Genomic DNA, 15,834 nt, shown 5'->3' with positions numbered 1-15,834 from the left:
AAGTGAAAAATGGAATCCATTTTCATTGTATTACTTTAATTAACAGCAAGTTGAACAGCTTTTCATATTCATACTTCTTTTTGGCAAATTACCTATTCATGGCCTTGTCCTTTTTTGTCTGGTATTTTACTTTTCAGACAAATCTATAAAATTTTTTTGCATATAATATTACACTACTTTATCTGTTGTTTAGGCTACTAATACTTTCTCCATAGTCTCTTTTGACTATTTTTCTATTTACATTTATGTTTTAAATGTTTTCTATTAGAAGAGAAAAAAATTAAGTCAATGATCTAAATGTTTATTTTATGAAGCTAAAAAAGGTAAACTGATTAATCCAAAATTCCTAAGAGGAAGAAGATAATAAGCTTAAGAGCAGAAACTGATTCAATAGAAAATAAACAGTACAAAAAATTAACCAAGTCAAAAGTTGGTTCTTTCAAGAGTAATAACATTGATAAATGCTTAGCAAAATGGATCAAGAAAAAAATGAGAGAGAACACAAAATATCAATGGCAGAAATGAGTTTCACTACAAATCTTAAAGACATCCAGAGGTTAATAAGGTAATATTATGAACAACTCAATGCAAATAAATTCCGCAACTAAGATGAAATTGACAAATTTCTTGAAAACCACAATTTATTAAAACTCACTCAAGATCCACTTAAAATCTGCATAGCCCGACATCTGCTATAGAAATTGATTTACTGTCAAAATTTGTCTCCACAATGCAATTCCAAGTATAAATGCTTTCAGTAGTAAATTCTAGCAAACATTTAAAGAAAGAAACAATACCAATTTTATACAACTACTTTCAGAAAATAGAAGAAGGAACACTTCTCAACTCATTTTACTAGGCCACAGTTACCCTGATATCCAAATCAGGCAAAAATGTTAAAGAAAATGATAGACCAATACCCTGAACATAAAGGTAAAAATCCTTAACAAAATATGAGCGAATAGAATCTAGCAACATGAAAACAATAATCTTGCATGACCGAGTAGGATATACCCCCAAAATTCAAAGTTTTTTTTGAATATTTAAAAATGAATTAATGTAATCCATTATACTAAGCAAATAAAGAAGTTGCCATATGCAGATGCAGAAAAAAAAAACTGACAAAATTTAAAATTAAAAAAAAAAAAAACCCAACAAACTAGGAATAGAAAAGAATCTTCTTCAACCTTATAAAGGGCATCTACAAAAACATTCAACTACCATTACATTTAATGGTCAAAGACTGAACAGTTTACCCCTAAGATAAAGAACAAGACAAGAAAATGTCTGCTCTTACCACTTCCATTCACCTTTGTTCTAGAGGTCCTAGCCAGTGGCACAAGGCAAGGAAAAACCAATAAAAGGCATCCAGATTGGGAAGGAAAAAGTGTTCCTCCTTCTAAATGATATGATTATTCCTGTAGAAATACTAAGGAAATGCCAAAAACACCTACTAGAACTAATAAAGGAGTTAGGTTTTATGATATATTGTCATCAATCTACAAAAATCAACTCAATTTCTATATTCTGGCAATAAGCAACTGGAAAATAAAATTTAAAATTCCATCTGCAATAATATCAAAACTCATAAAATACATAGAAATAATTTTTAAAAAGATATATAAAATTTCTACACTGAAAACTACAATGTATTACTGAGAGAAATTAAAGATCTAAATAAATGAAGAGATACACCATGGACTGAAAGATTCAATATTATTAAGCTTCAGTTTTCCTAAAATTGATCTATATATTCAATGAAATCCAAATCACAATCCCAATAGGCTTTTTAATAGAATTGACAAGCTCATTGTAAAGTTCATATGAAAATGGATACGATATAGAATAACCAAAACAACTTTGGAAAAGAATAAAGTTGCAAAACCCACTTCCTGATTTCAGGACTTACTTTAAAATTATAATACTTAAGGCAAAGTGGTAATGGCAGAAAAACAAGTTGATCAATGGAAAAAAATAGATAGCTTAAGAATCAATTCACATTTTTTTCAACTAATTTTTTCACAAGCATTCTAAAGAAATTCAATAAAAAATAATCTTTCCAACAAATAAGGCTGTATAAATTGAGGTATGAAAAAAGTGAACCCTGATCCCTATGTTGCCAGCCTCCAAGAACCCTTAATCATTCTCATCTCCTGGTTCCCTCCCACTGAACAGGGCTGAATTTGCATAACCAACAGGATACTGAAGAAATGATGGAACATGACTTCTGAGGCTAGGTCACCAAGACATTGCAGCTTCGCCCTTGTATCTCTTGGATACTTTCTAGGCAAATCCAGCTAACACATCATAAAGATATTCAGAGGACTGTCCATGAAGTAAGGAACTGAAGCTTCTTGTCAACAACCAACTCAACTTGCCAAGCACGTGCATAAGCCGTCTTGGAAGTAAGTCCTCCAGCCCAGTCAAGCCTTCGGATGATCATAACCCAGTTGTCATCTTGACTGCAACTTTGTGAGACCTTGCGCCAAAACTACTTAGCTAAGTCACTCCCAGATTCCTGACCTACTGAAACCGTATGAAATATTAAATGTTTACTGTTTAAAGCTACTAAGTTTTGGAGAAATTTGTTATAGCACAGCAGGTAATACAATCCCTACATAACACGATACACAAAATTAACTTAATATAAAACATACCCTTAAACATAAAAGTTAAAAGTATAAGTCTTTTAGAGGAAACATAGGAAAATATCTTTGTGATCTGGAAGTAGGCAAAAATTTCTTATATAGCTCACAGAAAGCAATAACCACAGAAGAAAAAAAACTAGACTACGCTAAAATTAAAAACTTCTACTCAGCAAAATATCATTCACACAACATATACATATATCAGATCATTACATTGTATACTTTAAGTATCTTACAATTTTGTCAATTATACCTCAATAAAGTTGAAAAAAAAAAGATTATTAAGAAAATGAACAGGCAAGCCACTGTCTGAAAGAAAATATTCACAAAACGTATATGACAAGGGACTTGATCCATAATATCTGACAAACTCCTACCAAAAATAAATAAAAAGATAAACAGCTCAATTTTTAAAAGTAGGCAAAAGGCTTGAACAGACACTTCACAAAGGAATATGTAAAAATCATCAATAAACACATGAAAAGATGCTCTGCATCATTAATCATTAGAGGAATGCAAATTAAAACCATAATGAGATACCACTATACATACACTACAATAACTAAAATTAAAAAGACTGGCAACACCAAATGCTGGCAAGGATATGGAGAAATGGAGATTTCATCCATTGCTGACAGGAAAGTAGAATGGAACAACCATCTAACAGCAACCCTATGACTAGCAATTTCATTCACAGGTATAAAACAGAAATGAAAACACATGTCCACACATACTTGAAGTCAAAAATGTTCATAGTTGACTTAACAGCAGCTTAAATTCCGAAACAGTCTAAAGCATAAGGAAAAATGGATAAACAAACTGTGGAATAGGTATACAATGGACTGCTACTCAATAATAAAAAGGAACAACCTACTGATAACAACAAGATGGATGAATTTCAAAGCCATTCTGCAGAGCAAAAGAAGCTAGACTCAAGAGAGTGTGTACTATACAGTTCCATTTACATGAAATTCTTGAACGGGTATATCTAATTTAGGGTAATAAAAAATAGAATATTAGCTTCCAGGAAGGTGAAGAGAGCAGACTGGATAGAGACACAGAGGAACTTCCTGGGGCAAGATAAGAGTGTGGTTTACACACATGTACACACCTGTCCAAATGATACAGTTTAAATTTGTAATTTCAATTTATATAAATTTTAGAGGAAAAGAAACTTATACAAAAATAAATGGTAGGTAGAGAACAGAACAAGTTATAGATAATAAAAGATGACAAAATGTTAGTAATTGTGAATCTGGGTGATGGTCATATGGAATTTATTATATCATTGTTTACTTTGTATATGCTTAAAATTTCCATAATAGAAAAGTGAAAAACAAAAAAAGACATACAAACTACAACATGTTATAAATTGTCTAATTTATCAGAAATATACTTACTCTGTCAAACTGCTATAAAAGTTTCTAATCATTTACTCTCAATTTCTCTATATAATTTATTACAGTCCAGTTACAAACTATGCCTAGCAGCTGTTCCCGGCCACACTCCGTAGACTGTCCTAATCTCTCTTTGCCTCATTTTTTTCTTCACCAAGTAATAATAGTAGTAGTGTAACATCATTTACCTCTTAGAGGTTTTATGAGGATTAAATAATAAAATATATGTTGAGTGATTTGAATAGTGTCTAGCATAGAAGTGCTCAAAAAGCCTTAGCAATTATTCTCACTAATACAACCTGCTACAGTTCTTTTGTTTAATTTCTAGGATCTACTTGGTTGCCAGTAATTTTATGCTTTTCTGAGTTATTTACATCCCTTAAATTTTGAGCTTATTACTCAAAAAAATCTTTCTGGTTATATCTTTGCTTAAGTCAAAAAATAAAAAATAAAAACAAACAAAAACAAAGAATCACCTGCTGCACTGACAAAGAAACTTAGGTTCAAAGATTAAATGCAGCAGAGAACACAATATAATATATATATGCCTTAAATTATACACCTGAAACTTACTGGACTTTGTTAACCAATGTCACCATAATAAAAAAATAATAATTTTGAAAAAAAAAAAAGAAGAAAAAAGAAAAAAATAAATGCAGCAGACTTTTTTCAGGTGGCTGCCCTGGCCCAACTATTCCCTGAAACAAAGGCATAGCACAGTCATTACTGCTGGACTCTTCCTGGCCACCGTGGTTGGTCCAACTAGCGGCAGATTCCCAACCATAGATGAGTCAATCAGATTCCTTTTCCCAGCACTAGGCTCTGTCCTTGCAGTACTCTGAGAGGATCCTTAAACCCCCTGTCTTGTTTCTGCCTTTCCACAGTTCTGGGAGTTAGGTTCCTCCAATGATTCCTCTATGCAACAGCACTTCCAATATCCTAATGATAAATTTACCTTTTATCTCAAACTGGTCAGAGTTAGTTTCCTTTACTTAGATAACTGAGAGGTATCACAGCTGAATTCTAGAACACACATCTGTTTGTGTTGAACCCCCTCCACCAGCATCTATTGAGAGCCTCCTGTTTACAAGGCAATGTACCAGATCTGTGCTATGAGGACCAGCAAGATTTTGACAGAAAGAACATTACAAGGAAAGAGAACAGCAGAAACAGATATAGGAAACTGAAAGAAATACAATTTTGCTGCAGAATAAGGTACATGAAAGCACACAACTAATCCACTTTAAGTGATTACTGAATTGATAGTAGATATTAGACCAGACACATAAGCTGAAGACCAATAACATATGGCTTTGAAAGCCAAACTAAGGCATTCAGCATTTATCGCTAAACGTTTCTGAGCAGAAGAGTGCTAAAATATGAATTGTGTTTTACAAAGAACACACCTCAGCTAGTCTTCGTGAATACTCAGCTTATTTCTGTTTTCAGTATGGTATTTATGTTTCTAACTAGGGGCCCATTGTACAGAAAGCAAAAAGTTTTGCTTCAGTGTCAAAATGATACATCTGAATGACTCTCCTAAGAGAAAAACTGAAGATATTTGCAAATACAGTATATTAGATAATTTCATCTTCTGGTCTAGATCTAATCAAATAAAGTTGTCAGTAATATTAATTTAGGGTCAGCAATATTTCTGTACTAATGATGACCTGAGGAAGACATGCTATTAGGACCATGTTTTAACTGAGAAAACTGTTAAGCTAAGTACTTTCTTGTACTGCTCTCATGAAGACAAGCCAAGTTCCACCAAATGTGCCTTATAACACACTCCACAGCATAACAAAGAGTATTACGTAGGCTTACAGCATGTGTAATCTTATCATGAATTTTAAACAAAGACCCTATGACCGCAATTTAGGAAAGCTATATAAACACCATTCCCTAAAGTTTAGGGAACTACTAATCAAAACATAAAAACTGATATGCTTTGACTATTCGATTAGTAACTATTTATAAAGCCATCTGAAGTAATGAAACAAAAAAAGCATATGCTGGAAAAAACTCAAGCAAAAAGCAAAATAATTTTATCCAAACAAATCAGCTGTCTTTAAACAAAAATTTTCTTTCTTTCCTTTCAAATAAACCCAAAAATATCAGCTATAAAACTGCTGGTAATTAACATCTATCACAGTGATGGTATGCCATGGAATAGAAAAACAGACAAGTTACCGATTCACAGGTCAAAACTATTTTTTCATACCCATGCTTGTATTGTAGCCAGTGAACCACAGAACTCTGTAACACTTTCAGAAAGTTGACAAGAATCCAGTAACTCTTACAGAACCTCAGGAAGAGTTTCTGAGATGCCACAAGCACCTGTTTCCAGTGTGTTAAACCATGGCTTTTAAGTGGAAACGTGTGCATACAAAAGCACCAGTGTCCTGGGTGCGAGGACAGGGCAAAGCCCCCTCAGGCACATTCCCCAAGGCTGGGATCAGGGAAATGGGGGTTGGAGGAGTGGTGCTGTCTCTGCCCTACGGCCGCACACCAACTCTCCCGCCATCCCCTCGCCCGCGCCGCGCCGGGTACTCACAGCTCGGGTCTCATACAGCACCAGCTTCTGGACCGAGCTGATGATAGGGGCGGCGGCCGAGGGCATGGCTCGAGCAAATGCGGTCCCCCACAACAGGGCACCAGGCCGCGGCCCAGGTTGCAGCAGCCTCCGGATTGCCCCCAGAAGACTCAGAGAGAAGACACTTCAGACCCTAGGCACCAGGTCCAGCCAGGAAAAACACCTCTTGGGCCCTAAAGCTAAAGACACAGACAACCTGCTACAGCTCAGGTGTTTCCGGATCCCGACGCCCCACCCTCAGGCAAGGCCCGCCCCAGACGCGGCGGGGCGGGGCTGGAGGATATACCATAGAGAGGTAATGTAGAGGTTCCCAGAACCTGCGTGCTGCCGAGGGAGGAAGTGAGGTGCGCCATTTTTGATGCGGGCAGGAGCAAAAAGGCGGCGGAAAGGTTGTGGGTTAGTTGATCCTCTGGTCTATCTAGCTGGTCCTTGTCTTTGAAAAAGGGGAAGATTTCGGGTTGGGTTGTTTGTTTCTTTTGAAGCGTTTCTCCCAGTTGCAGACAGATCCATTCCCAAATTGGTCTGTTTCGTTCTCTCTTTCTGCCTTTATTTTCCTGGAAACTTGTGTGATGGTGCTTCACTGAGTGTTTTCCCCTCTCGTCTCCTCGTCTGTTTTACCCTTATGAGAGTCAACAAAATCTGTACCGTCCAGAGGGTGTGTGGTTCAAGGAATTTTTTTAATAAAGTTGGAAAAGTTGGACTTTGTCACGTGTTCGTGCCTGCGGATAACCATTGATAAATTCTACAAATAAACTGTCGAGAGTAGTGGAGCATCGACTTTGGAATAAGGCAGTTCGGCGTTAAAATAAGGTTTCCTCCATTTCATGTGTGTGAACATAAATGGGCAATGCATTTACCCTTTCTGATTATTGCCTTCCACATTTGTGAAAAGCAATGTGTTATAATTACGAATACAAAATTAGGTGTAAAAGTGAATATTTAAGAAATTACAGTCCCACCCCACTCCAGCAAGGCCCCGCCTCTTCCCCAGAGGCCCTGCGCGCAGTACTGCCTGGGGTTCCCTCGGCAACCGCCCAACAGATCCTAGAGTCCACGGAGGTGGCTGTGGCTGGCCAGTGGGGTCCGCTGGGGTCTCCTGCGGCCAGGTAAGGGTTGTACTTCTCTGCTCGGGTGCATTTTGGGATATATTGAATGGAATCCCACTTCTTGTGGCGACCCCAGACCAGTTCCTTTTCTTGCTAAACTAAAATTGGAGCTCTCCTTAAATTCTGCTTTTTAAAACCACTTCCCCTTTCAACAACTAATCTTTTCATTCCACAACTATTTATTAAGCACCTGCTATGAGAATATAAGATGTACTGCAGTGGCAGCCTAGCTAGCCCAGGCAGAGTGCTAGGTTTCCCAGGAGTTGGGCCCCTTGTAAACCGTAAAATCCACTGCTAGAGGGTTTTTCAACTGCTAAAAATGTAAGAAAACTTTAAAAATTTGTGTTGAGTTGTAGTATAACCACTTAACAAGGTGATATTTGAGATTATATAACTGATTTTAGAAATAATATTATAAATTCAAAATTGATAAATTACGAAACTTTTTAAATAATTATTTTAAATTTTCTTTCACAGTTTGGCACCTTTTTTTTATTATCAAGCGCTAGAAAGGTGACCATGTCAGTTCTGCTTTTTTGCATTGACTTAGATCTTTTAACTGGGAAAAATATTTAGTTCTGTTCCATTTTATAATGGAAACTGACTCTTTCTGAACATGAGTTAAATATTTGCAAAATGCTTTTATTTAGGAATAAACCTCTTAAAGTAACGGTAGAGTTCTGGTTTACCAATATTTAGTTTTCAGTTATTATTTTACACTGTAATTAAACACTTCCATTTAATTAAACAATTCCTTCCATTTGAACCTTCTCTTAGTTTGATTCACCCAGAAGCAGGTCCTGAGACAAAAGTTTGAGGACAATAGTTTATGTGGAGAATGATCCAGCAAACAACAGCAGAGAAGGGAGAGAAGCTAATAAAGAGAATATTATCAAGCAAATTTCTCTGTGGGCTGAATTCTCTGGGGATTACTTGAATATATGTCTCAGTTATTCCCTCTTAACAGGAAAGAGAGCTGGGGTATTTATTCACCAAGTCCCATCAGTTATTGGCTGAGGCCTGCTATGGCAGAACATTAATTCCTTGGAACTTCCAGTCTGCCTTGCGCTCAGACTGAATAGGCCGGACAGACCAAACAGCCCTTAGGCAAAGAGTCACACTGTTAGCAGTTGGGAGATGGGCTGGCCATGCATGGAAAAGGTGCATGTCAAGTAGATATGGGCAGAGCACTAATCACAACACGTTCTAACCTTTGCACCACTCATATCCACTTCTCCCCCCTTATAAGTTTATCTATCACTGATTCTTTAAGGTGATATCTGGTCCCCATTTCTAAAAGAAAAGGACTCACAAAAAGAGATTAGTAAGGCAAGCTACAGAATCTATTACACAATTAATCCAAGCTACAGACTCCACCTGCACTCTTAGGTTTGTAACTGACAATTCATTACTTCTCCCCTCTACTACCTATTCTAAATTTCCCTTACCCTGGCCAACCCATCTAGGCTGTTCTCCCCATAGGGTAACCTGCTTTCGCCCCTGAGCAGCTTCGCCTCTGGTTATGGTGTCCTTACCAGGGTGTAGTTGCTACAGTTACCCATTCACTGGGCATGAAAGCATCAAGAGGAGTCTCAGAGGATCCCTGAGTTCAAGACATACATCTCTCTGCCCCAATTATGTAGCAGCAATCCTACCACCATCTGCAATAACTCCTTAGAGGCATATGAAGCCAGACATGACCAGGTGGCAGCCGCAGTTTTAGGTTTAGTGAAACCTAACTTAAGTGGGTCCCCTAGAGTATGTTTGCTGTACCATTCCATAGGTCCATTTACATGCTTCTTCCTTAAAACTCTTTTCTCTTCCAATCTTGCTTGACCAAGAGAATTAGTACCTGTTCCAGGTGTTCTAGCCAGGATGTTAAAGCATGAGTCATTGGAGAGAGCTCATATATCAATGAACTTTTATCAAATCAACGTTCCTCCACTCAGCACCCTCAAGGTCTTCTCCCAGGCATGTTATAAAGTTTCCTGTTGGTACATCACAGCCAGGCCCTTCTTTTAGTACCTAATTCTTTTCTTCCTGAACCAGTGCCTCGCCAGTTGGGCTGTGCTGTCACTCGACCCAGTTATTGCCTTAAAAGCTATGAGGGAAGGTGAAGGCAGATCTTGTGGAGGACAAGCACTGTTTTGTGAGGTATCTGCCTTAGGCCATGCAGGAAGAGGCACCTATCTGCCAGAAATGAGGGAACTACTTCTGTTATGCAGAGCATTCAGGGTAAACTGGGGTTTAAGGCACTGGGACATCCTAGATAGCCCCATCCCAGACCTTAGAGTCCCGGTTTTAATTTATAATAGAGACTTTTTAATAAATGCACCATCTCTCTAAAAGATTTCCCTCCTTAGAACTACATTTGATAGTAGTATTAGTTATCTTTTGGTATTCAAAAAAAAAAATCAGCCTTTCAGTTGTTGAAGTCGTCATCTCAAATATTTTTAATATACTAGTAATATTTCTTACTATGTATTGTTTCATAGTGACATTTGGAAATGCTTAACTTCCACAGAGAAGTGTAATCACATCCCATTTACCTGGAAGCATATAGCCCCCTCAATCTGTTTTTTATTGTTCTATGAATAGTGTGGCGGACCACTGGGACATAGTTTTTTTTCCATTTTTGAAGTCTGCTTATTAAAGTCTTTTCATAAGGCTTTATAATTTTTCCATAAAGGGCTTATATATCTTTTGTTACATTTAATCCTAGTTAATTTATATTTTTGCTTCTAAGATAAGTCATATTTATCTTTTGTTGTACTTTCTAGTTATTTTTGGTATGTAGAGATGCAACAGAATTTTGTATAATGATTTTGAATCCAGCAAATTGGATTATCTCATTCATTTTTAAAATTTATCTGTGAGTTTTCTATGTAATAATCATATCAACTGGGAATAATTGCAGTTTTATTTTGTTATGACCTTAAAAAGAACATTTTTACTATTTAACCATTAAATAAAATATTTGTCTTTTGTTCATACCATTTATCAAAGTTAAGAAGTTCCCTTCTAGTCTTAGTTGCTAAGAAGTTTATCTTTTATTAATCATTAAAAGACGTGGAATTGTTTCTTATACTTTTTCTATCAAGATGATCATATAGTTTTTATCCATTAATTTATTTTAATATAAATTAATTTTCTCATATTAAACCAACCTTGAAATCCTGAGGAAGACCCAACTTGGCCATTGACGTTGTTATCTTTTCTATGTATTTCTGGTTTCAATTTACTATTATTTTGATTAAGAATTTGAAAATCTTGTTCATGCAGAAAATTGGCACATAATTTGCTTTTTCACACTATTGTCTGGTTTAGGTTTGGAGGTTATATGGAACCCAAAAATTTATGTAGGAAGTCTACGCTTTTTTTTTCTTAAAGAGTGTTTCTGAGATTGTAAGACATGGAGCTTGTCAATAAAACCATCTGGTTTCTTTGTGGGAAGATTTTTAGTTATTAACTCAGTTCCCTTAATGGTTATAGAACCCCTCAGGTTTTCATTTTTTTTTCCTCGAGAAACTGATTTTTCTAGAAGTTTACCAGTTTTGTTTTAAGTTTTCAAATTTGTATTGGATAACATAGTTTATGATATCTGCTTATCACCTATACCTGCAGTATTATTATCTTTATAGTCCTTTCTCTTTTCTATATCTAATATTATTTGATTAAGTAGGCAATAAGTCAGTAAGCATTATGGAAGATTTAACCAGTAAAATTCATAAACTTGATGTAAACAACATTTAAAGACCATGACATCAAACAAATGTAAATTGCATATCCTTTTCAAGAATACAAGGGATTTTTTGAAAATTACCATGTGCTCAGCTGTATGACAAACCTCAACAAATTTCAAAGAATTACTATAACATGGAGAATTAATTAACATTATTCTCTTGATTATAATACAAGTTAGAAATAAACAATAACAAAAACATTGAAAAATGTTAGTTTCAAGATGCAAGAAAATACAATTCTAAAAAAACTGATATGCAGTATTGTTTATTTGTATCTTCTGTCTTCTTGATCAATCTTGACAGAAGTTTTCTTTTTATATGTTGTTTCAAAGTACCACTATTAAGCTTTGTTGACCCTCTATAATATTTATTTTCTATTATATTTTAATATATATTTTTTAATTTTTTCTGTTTTCCTTTTTCCAACTTCTTAAGTTGTGAGCTTATCTCATTGCTTTTCAGACTCTTTGTTTCTAATGTAAGTATTTAAGGCTTTTAAACACTACTTTAGCTATACCTTACAAGTGTTGGTATATATTATGCTCATTATTTTTTAGTTTTACATATTTTCTAATTTCCATTAGGATTTATTTTAGAGCCAGTAGTAGACCCTGTACCCATACACATACACAAATAAGTACGGATGTATATGTATGTATAACATGTTTAATTTGAACTTTAATAAAATACATCATAACATATGTGTGTAGTCATGTATGTTTTTTCCCTTAATTTAGTCTTTCAGGAACACTTTGTTTTAGCTGTGTTTTTTAATAGCTAGATTACTGCTTTTTTATATCAAACCCAGAGCCTATTATTGTTTTAATAGAGGAGTTTAACTTATTTACAATTATTGGCAAAAATCCATGTGTTTAGTGGTGTGAAATAGCTTCTGGACTAAGTAAATTCACAGGACATTCCAGTTCTCCCTAGCTTACCTACCTGCTCCAACTAAATTAGGTGCTTTTAACAGTCTTACTCTTCCTTGTTGCAGTATTTTGTATTATGACTTCTCAAGAGAAGATAGAAGAGCATCCTTTTGTGGATATATTTAATGAAGATGAAGCTGAAAAAGACTTTATGTTATCTAAACCTGTTTGCTTTATTGTATTCGGGAAACCAGTAAGTTACCCCTTCTAACTTATTTAGTATAATTTTTTATTCTTAAAATCATAATCCTCTGTTACCGTACAAGAATGAAAACCACATAGTGTGCTAAATTTTTTGAGTTTGTTAGACTTCCATTGTATAACTTAAAATCTGATATAATGCTGGTTGTAAATTTATAACTTTCTTCTTGTATACTATAAATAAAAAGGAACCCATATTGTATTTATCTTTGGTTTTATATTACAAAAAATTAACCTATCAAAGCACTGCACCATGACAAAAAAACATGTGATCCAAGGTTATTGCAGACTCAATTTGCATATAAAACTTTCTGTGGAATTTGTTGCGAGGTTCTCTGGATATGTGAAGATAGGACACTATAGGAGCAAATGGGAGGTTCTCCTATTAATATCTGAAGCTACTGAGAAGTAAGGTGCCTCACCTTTGCCCACAGAGTGTCAGTGAACCTATGGATTGTCTTTCCACAAAACAGAGAAGAGACTAAAAATGGTCATTGTAAGACAGCTTGCCTTTCTAGGCAGTTCTAGTAAGGACCTCTAGATAAGAGCTATTTTCAGCCAGAGAGCTAGTTGGTAGTCAACATTAGAGGGCCTGAGTTGGTTAAAGAACCTCTCTAGAATCGCAGAGGCTAAGGGCCAGATCCTGGACTTGGCTTAATTTTATATGGACCCTGGGACAAATACCAAGAATTGGTTCCAATAACTTTCATTACGTTTGTAAAAGCATAATAGAATTTTAAAAGTCAATGGTAAAAGCAATCATTGAAATGTCATTACAGTGATATCTTTAAAATATGATAATCTTCAAAGATGCCCATTAAAAAAGAATTTTTTGTTCTTAGAAGTTAATGGGACTCTGTCAAACATTCATGATTATAAACTTTAGAAAGGAAATAAAATGATGAACCTCAATACATGATTTGTATTTAAAATTACAAAATTTGACAATTAAAAGTATATAATACCTGGCATACCATTTTTGGTACAGCTTCCTGGTTTCAAGCCTCTTTTCTTAATTAAAAAAATTGTTTAAATCACTTCTTAAAGCGGCAAATGCAAAAATTAGTAGAGAAAAATGAAGCTATAAATATCTACAGTCTTCTTTTCATTTATTTTGTGGGGAAAAAAATATTTACTTGATAATATAGTAACCATCAACAGAATCTTTAAAAAATGAGAATATCTGTTTCATTGGCAAATAGCTGTTTTGTTGGGTTTTAATAACATCTTTCTTTTTAAGGGAGTGGGGAAGTCAACATTAGCCTATCAGATAGCACAAGCATGGAAATGTATTCGTGTAGAAGGTAAATTTTACACTTTTTCCCAATTTTTTAGTATTAAAACTTTCAGATATGCTTAAAATGTAAAGAATTATACATTAAACACTCATATAGCCATGTACTCACCATCTAGTTTCTGTGATTAACATTTTGCTGTATTTGTTTTATCGCACATCACTATCAACCCAATGAATATTATTTTTGTTGTAGCATCAAACATATTTAGCCCTGTTGTAGCATCAAACATATTTAGTCCTAGTTTTGTTCCTAGAATTTAGGAGGGTTTATGAAGCATCTTTGGCTCCATTCTTCTGCTTCCAGTTTTCTGATTTCGAAATTTAGAAATATTAGAGGTATGCACATTTGTGGTGTCTCCCTATGAAAGATGAGAAGGAACTCTCATAGCTGCTCTTGGGAACATTTTCCAGGACTTAATTATCTTCAGTGATAAATTTTATCTTTTATTATTTATAAATTGATTTGCATTATTTGCAATACATAAGACTAGGATTGGTATATATTTATATATTCTTTAATCAATAAAACTATGCTCTAGTAGAAAAATAAGCAAAAGAATGAATCAGCAATTCAAAAAGTAGAAACAAAAATAAAATATAAGAAAAAAATTTAACTTCATTGTTATTCAAAGAAAAGCTAATTAAAATAGTGCTGATCCATATTGCTTATCAAATAGGCAGTGAATTTTTAAGGTTTCTATAATTGTCCTTGTCAAGAATGCTAAAAAATGAGCATTCCATGTGCTATTAGTGAAATTGCAATCTGATACACTTTTTTAGGGAAAACAAATTGGTAATATGTAACACACACAAAACTGTAAAATTTTTTTTAATTTCTTTATTTAAATTAGTTTCAAGTATACAGTACATTGGTTAGACATCTATATAGTTCATAAAATGGTTCCCCCAATTGCTCCTTACCTCCCCTGACCCTCCACCTAGCCATCATATTAACACTAACTGCATTCCCTCTGCCGTGCTCCCCATTCCCATGACCAGCTATCAACTACTAATTTGTACTTCTTTAACTCTTCACCCCATTCTCTCAGCTGCCCAACCTCCCTCCCCTCTGTGCATCACCAAATTGTTCACTATATCTGTCTGTTTTTGATTAGTTTGTTCTTTTTGTTCCTTAGATTCTGCATATAAGTGAAATTATATGGTATTTATCTTTCTCTGTCTATTTCCCTCAGCATAATAGCCTCTAGGTCCATCCATGTTGTTGCAAATGGTAGGATTTCATTTTTTTTAATGACTGAGTAATATTCCATTGTATATATGAACCATAATTTCTTTATCCAGTCATTTGTTGATGGATATTTAGGTTGCTTCCATTTCCTGGCTTTTGTAAATTGTGCTGCCATGAATATTAGAGTACATAGATCTTTACAAATTATTGTTTTTGTTTTCTTTGGATAAATACTCAGAAGTGCAATTGCAGGGTCAAAACGTATATCCATTTTTAATTTTTTGAGAAACCTCCATACTGTTTTCCATAGTGGCTGTACCAGTTCGCAATCCCACCAACAATGTATGAGGCTTCCCTTTTCTTCATATCCTCTCCAACACTTGTTTTTTGATTTATTGATGATAGCCATTCTGACAGATGTGAGGTTTGAATTTGCATTTCTCTGATGATTAGTGACCTTGAGCATCTTTTCATATGTGTATTAACCATCTGTATTTCCTCTTTGGAGAAGTATCTGTTCAGGTCTTCTGCCCACTTTTAAATTGGATTGTTTGTTTTTTTGTTGTTGTTGAGTTCCATGAGTTTTTTTTTTTATATATATTTTGGATATTAACCTCTTATCTGATATATCATAAGCAAATATCTTCTCTCAATCAGTTGGTTGTCTTTTTGTTTTGTTCATGGTTTCCTTTGCTATACAAAAACTTTTCAGTTTGATGAAGTCTCATTTG

The 15,834-nt window shown here is 34.7% G+C and overlaps 2 protein-coding genes across 15 annotated transcripts in view; one reads left to right on the top strand and one right to left on the bottom strand.

Moving 5' to 3' along the window:
* The window catches only part of FIG4 (FIG4 phosphoinositide 5-phosphatase), a 98,157-nt gene extending 91,265 nt beyond the window's left edge, over nucleotides 1–6,892 (bottom strand). The window contains exon 1 of the mRNA XM_036220900.1: nucleotides 6,600–6,892. Coding sequence (XP_036076793.1) covers nucleotides 6,600–6,665 — 66 coding nt within the window. The 5' untranslated portion in view covers nucleotides 6,666–6,892. The remainder of the gene's footprint in view (nucleotides 1–6,599) is intronic.
* A 101-nt stretch (nucleotides 6,893–6,993) lies between these two features.
* The window catches only part of AK9 (adenylate kinase 9), a 98,592-nt gene continuing 89,751 nt past the window's right edge, over nucleotides 6,994–15,834 (top strand). For 8 of the 14 annotated variants that reach the window (XR_004950876.1, XR_004950877.1, XM_016135462.2 and 5 more), the window contains exons 1-3: nucleotides 6,995–7,744; nucleotides 12,482–12,609; nucleotides 13,858–13,921. Coding sequence is in view for 11 of the 14 variants with exons in the window: in XM_016135462.2 (XP_015990948.2) it covers nucleotides 12,493–12,609; nucleotides 13,858–13,921 (181 nt within the window). In the remaining 3 variants the exon portion in view is untranslated. Of the gene's footprint in view, nucleotides 7,745–12,481; nucleotides 12,610–13,857; nucleotides 13,922–15,834 lie in introns of all 14 variants that reach the window. The other 6 variants (XM_016135470.2, XM_036220889.1, XR_004950878.1 and 3 more) reach the window with 4 other exon arrangements.

Source organism: Rousettus aegyptiacus, unplaced genomic scaffold (genome assembly GCF_014176215.1).
Source record: "Rousettus aegyptiacus isolate mRouAeg1 unplaced genomic scaffold, mRouAeg1.p scaffold_m13_p_1, whole genome shotgun sequence".
Taxonomy (NCBI): domain Eukaryota; kingdom Metazoa; phylum Chordata; class Mammalia; order Chiroptera; family Pteropodidae; genus Rousettus; species Rousettus aegyptiacus.
Note: the sequence above shows the minus strand (reverse complement) of the source record. Positions and strands in the feature narration are given on the sequence as shown.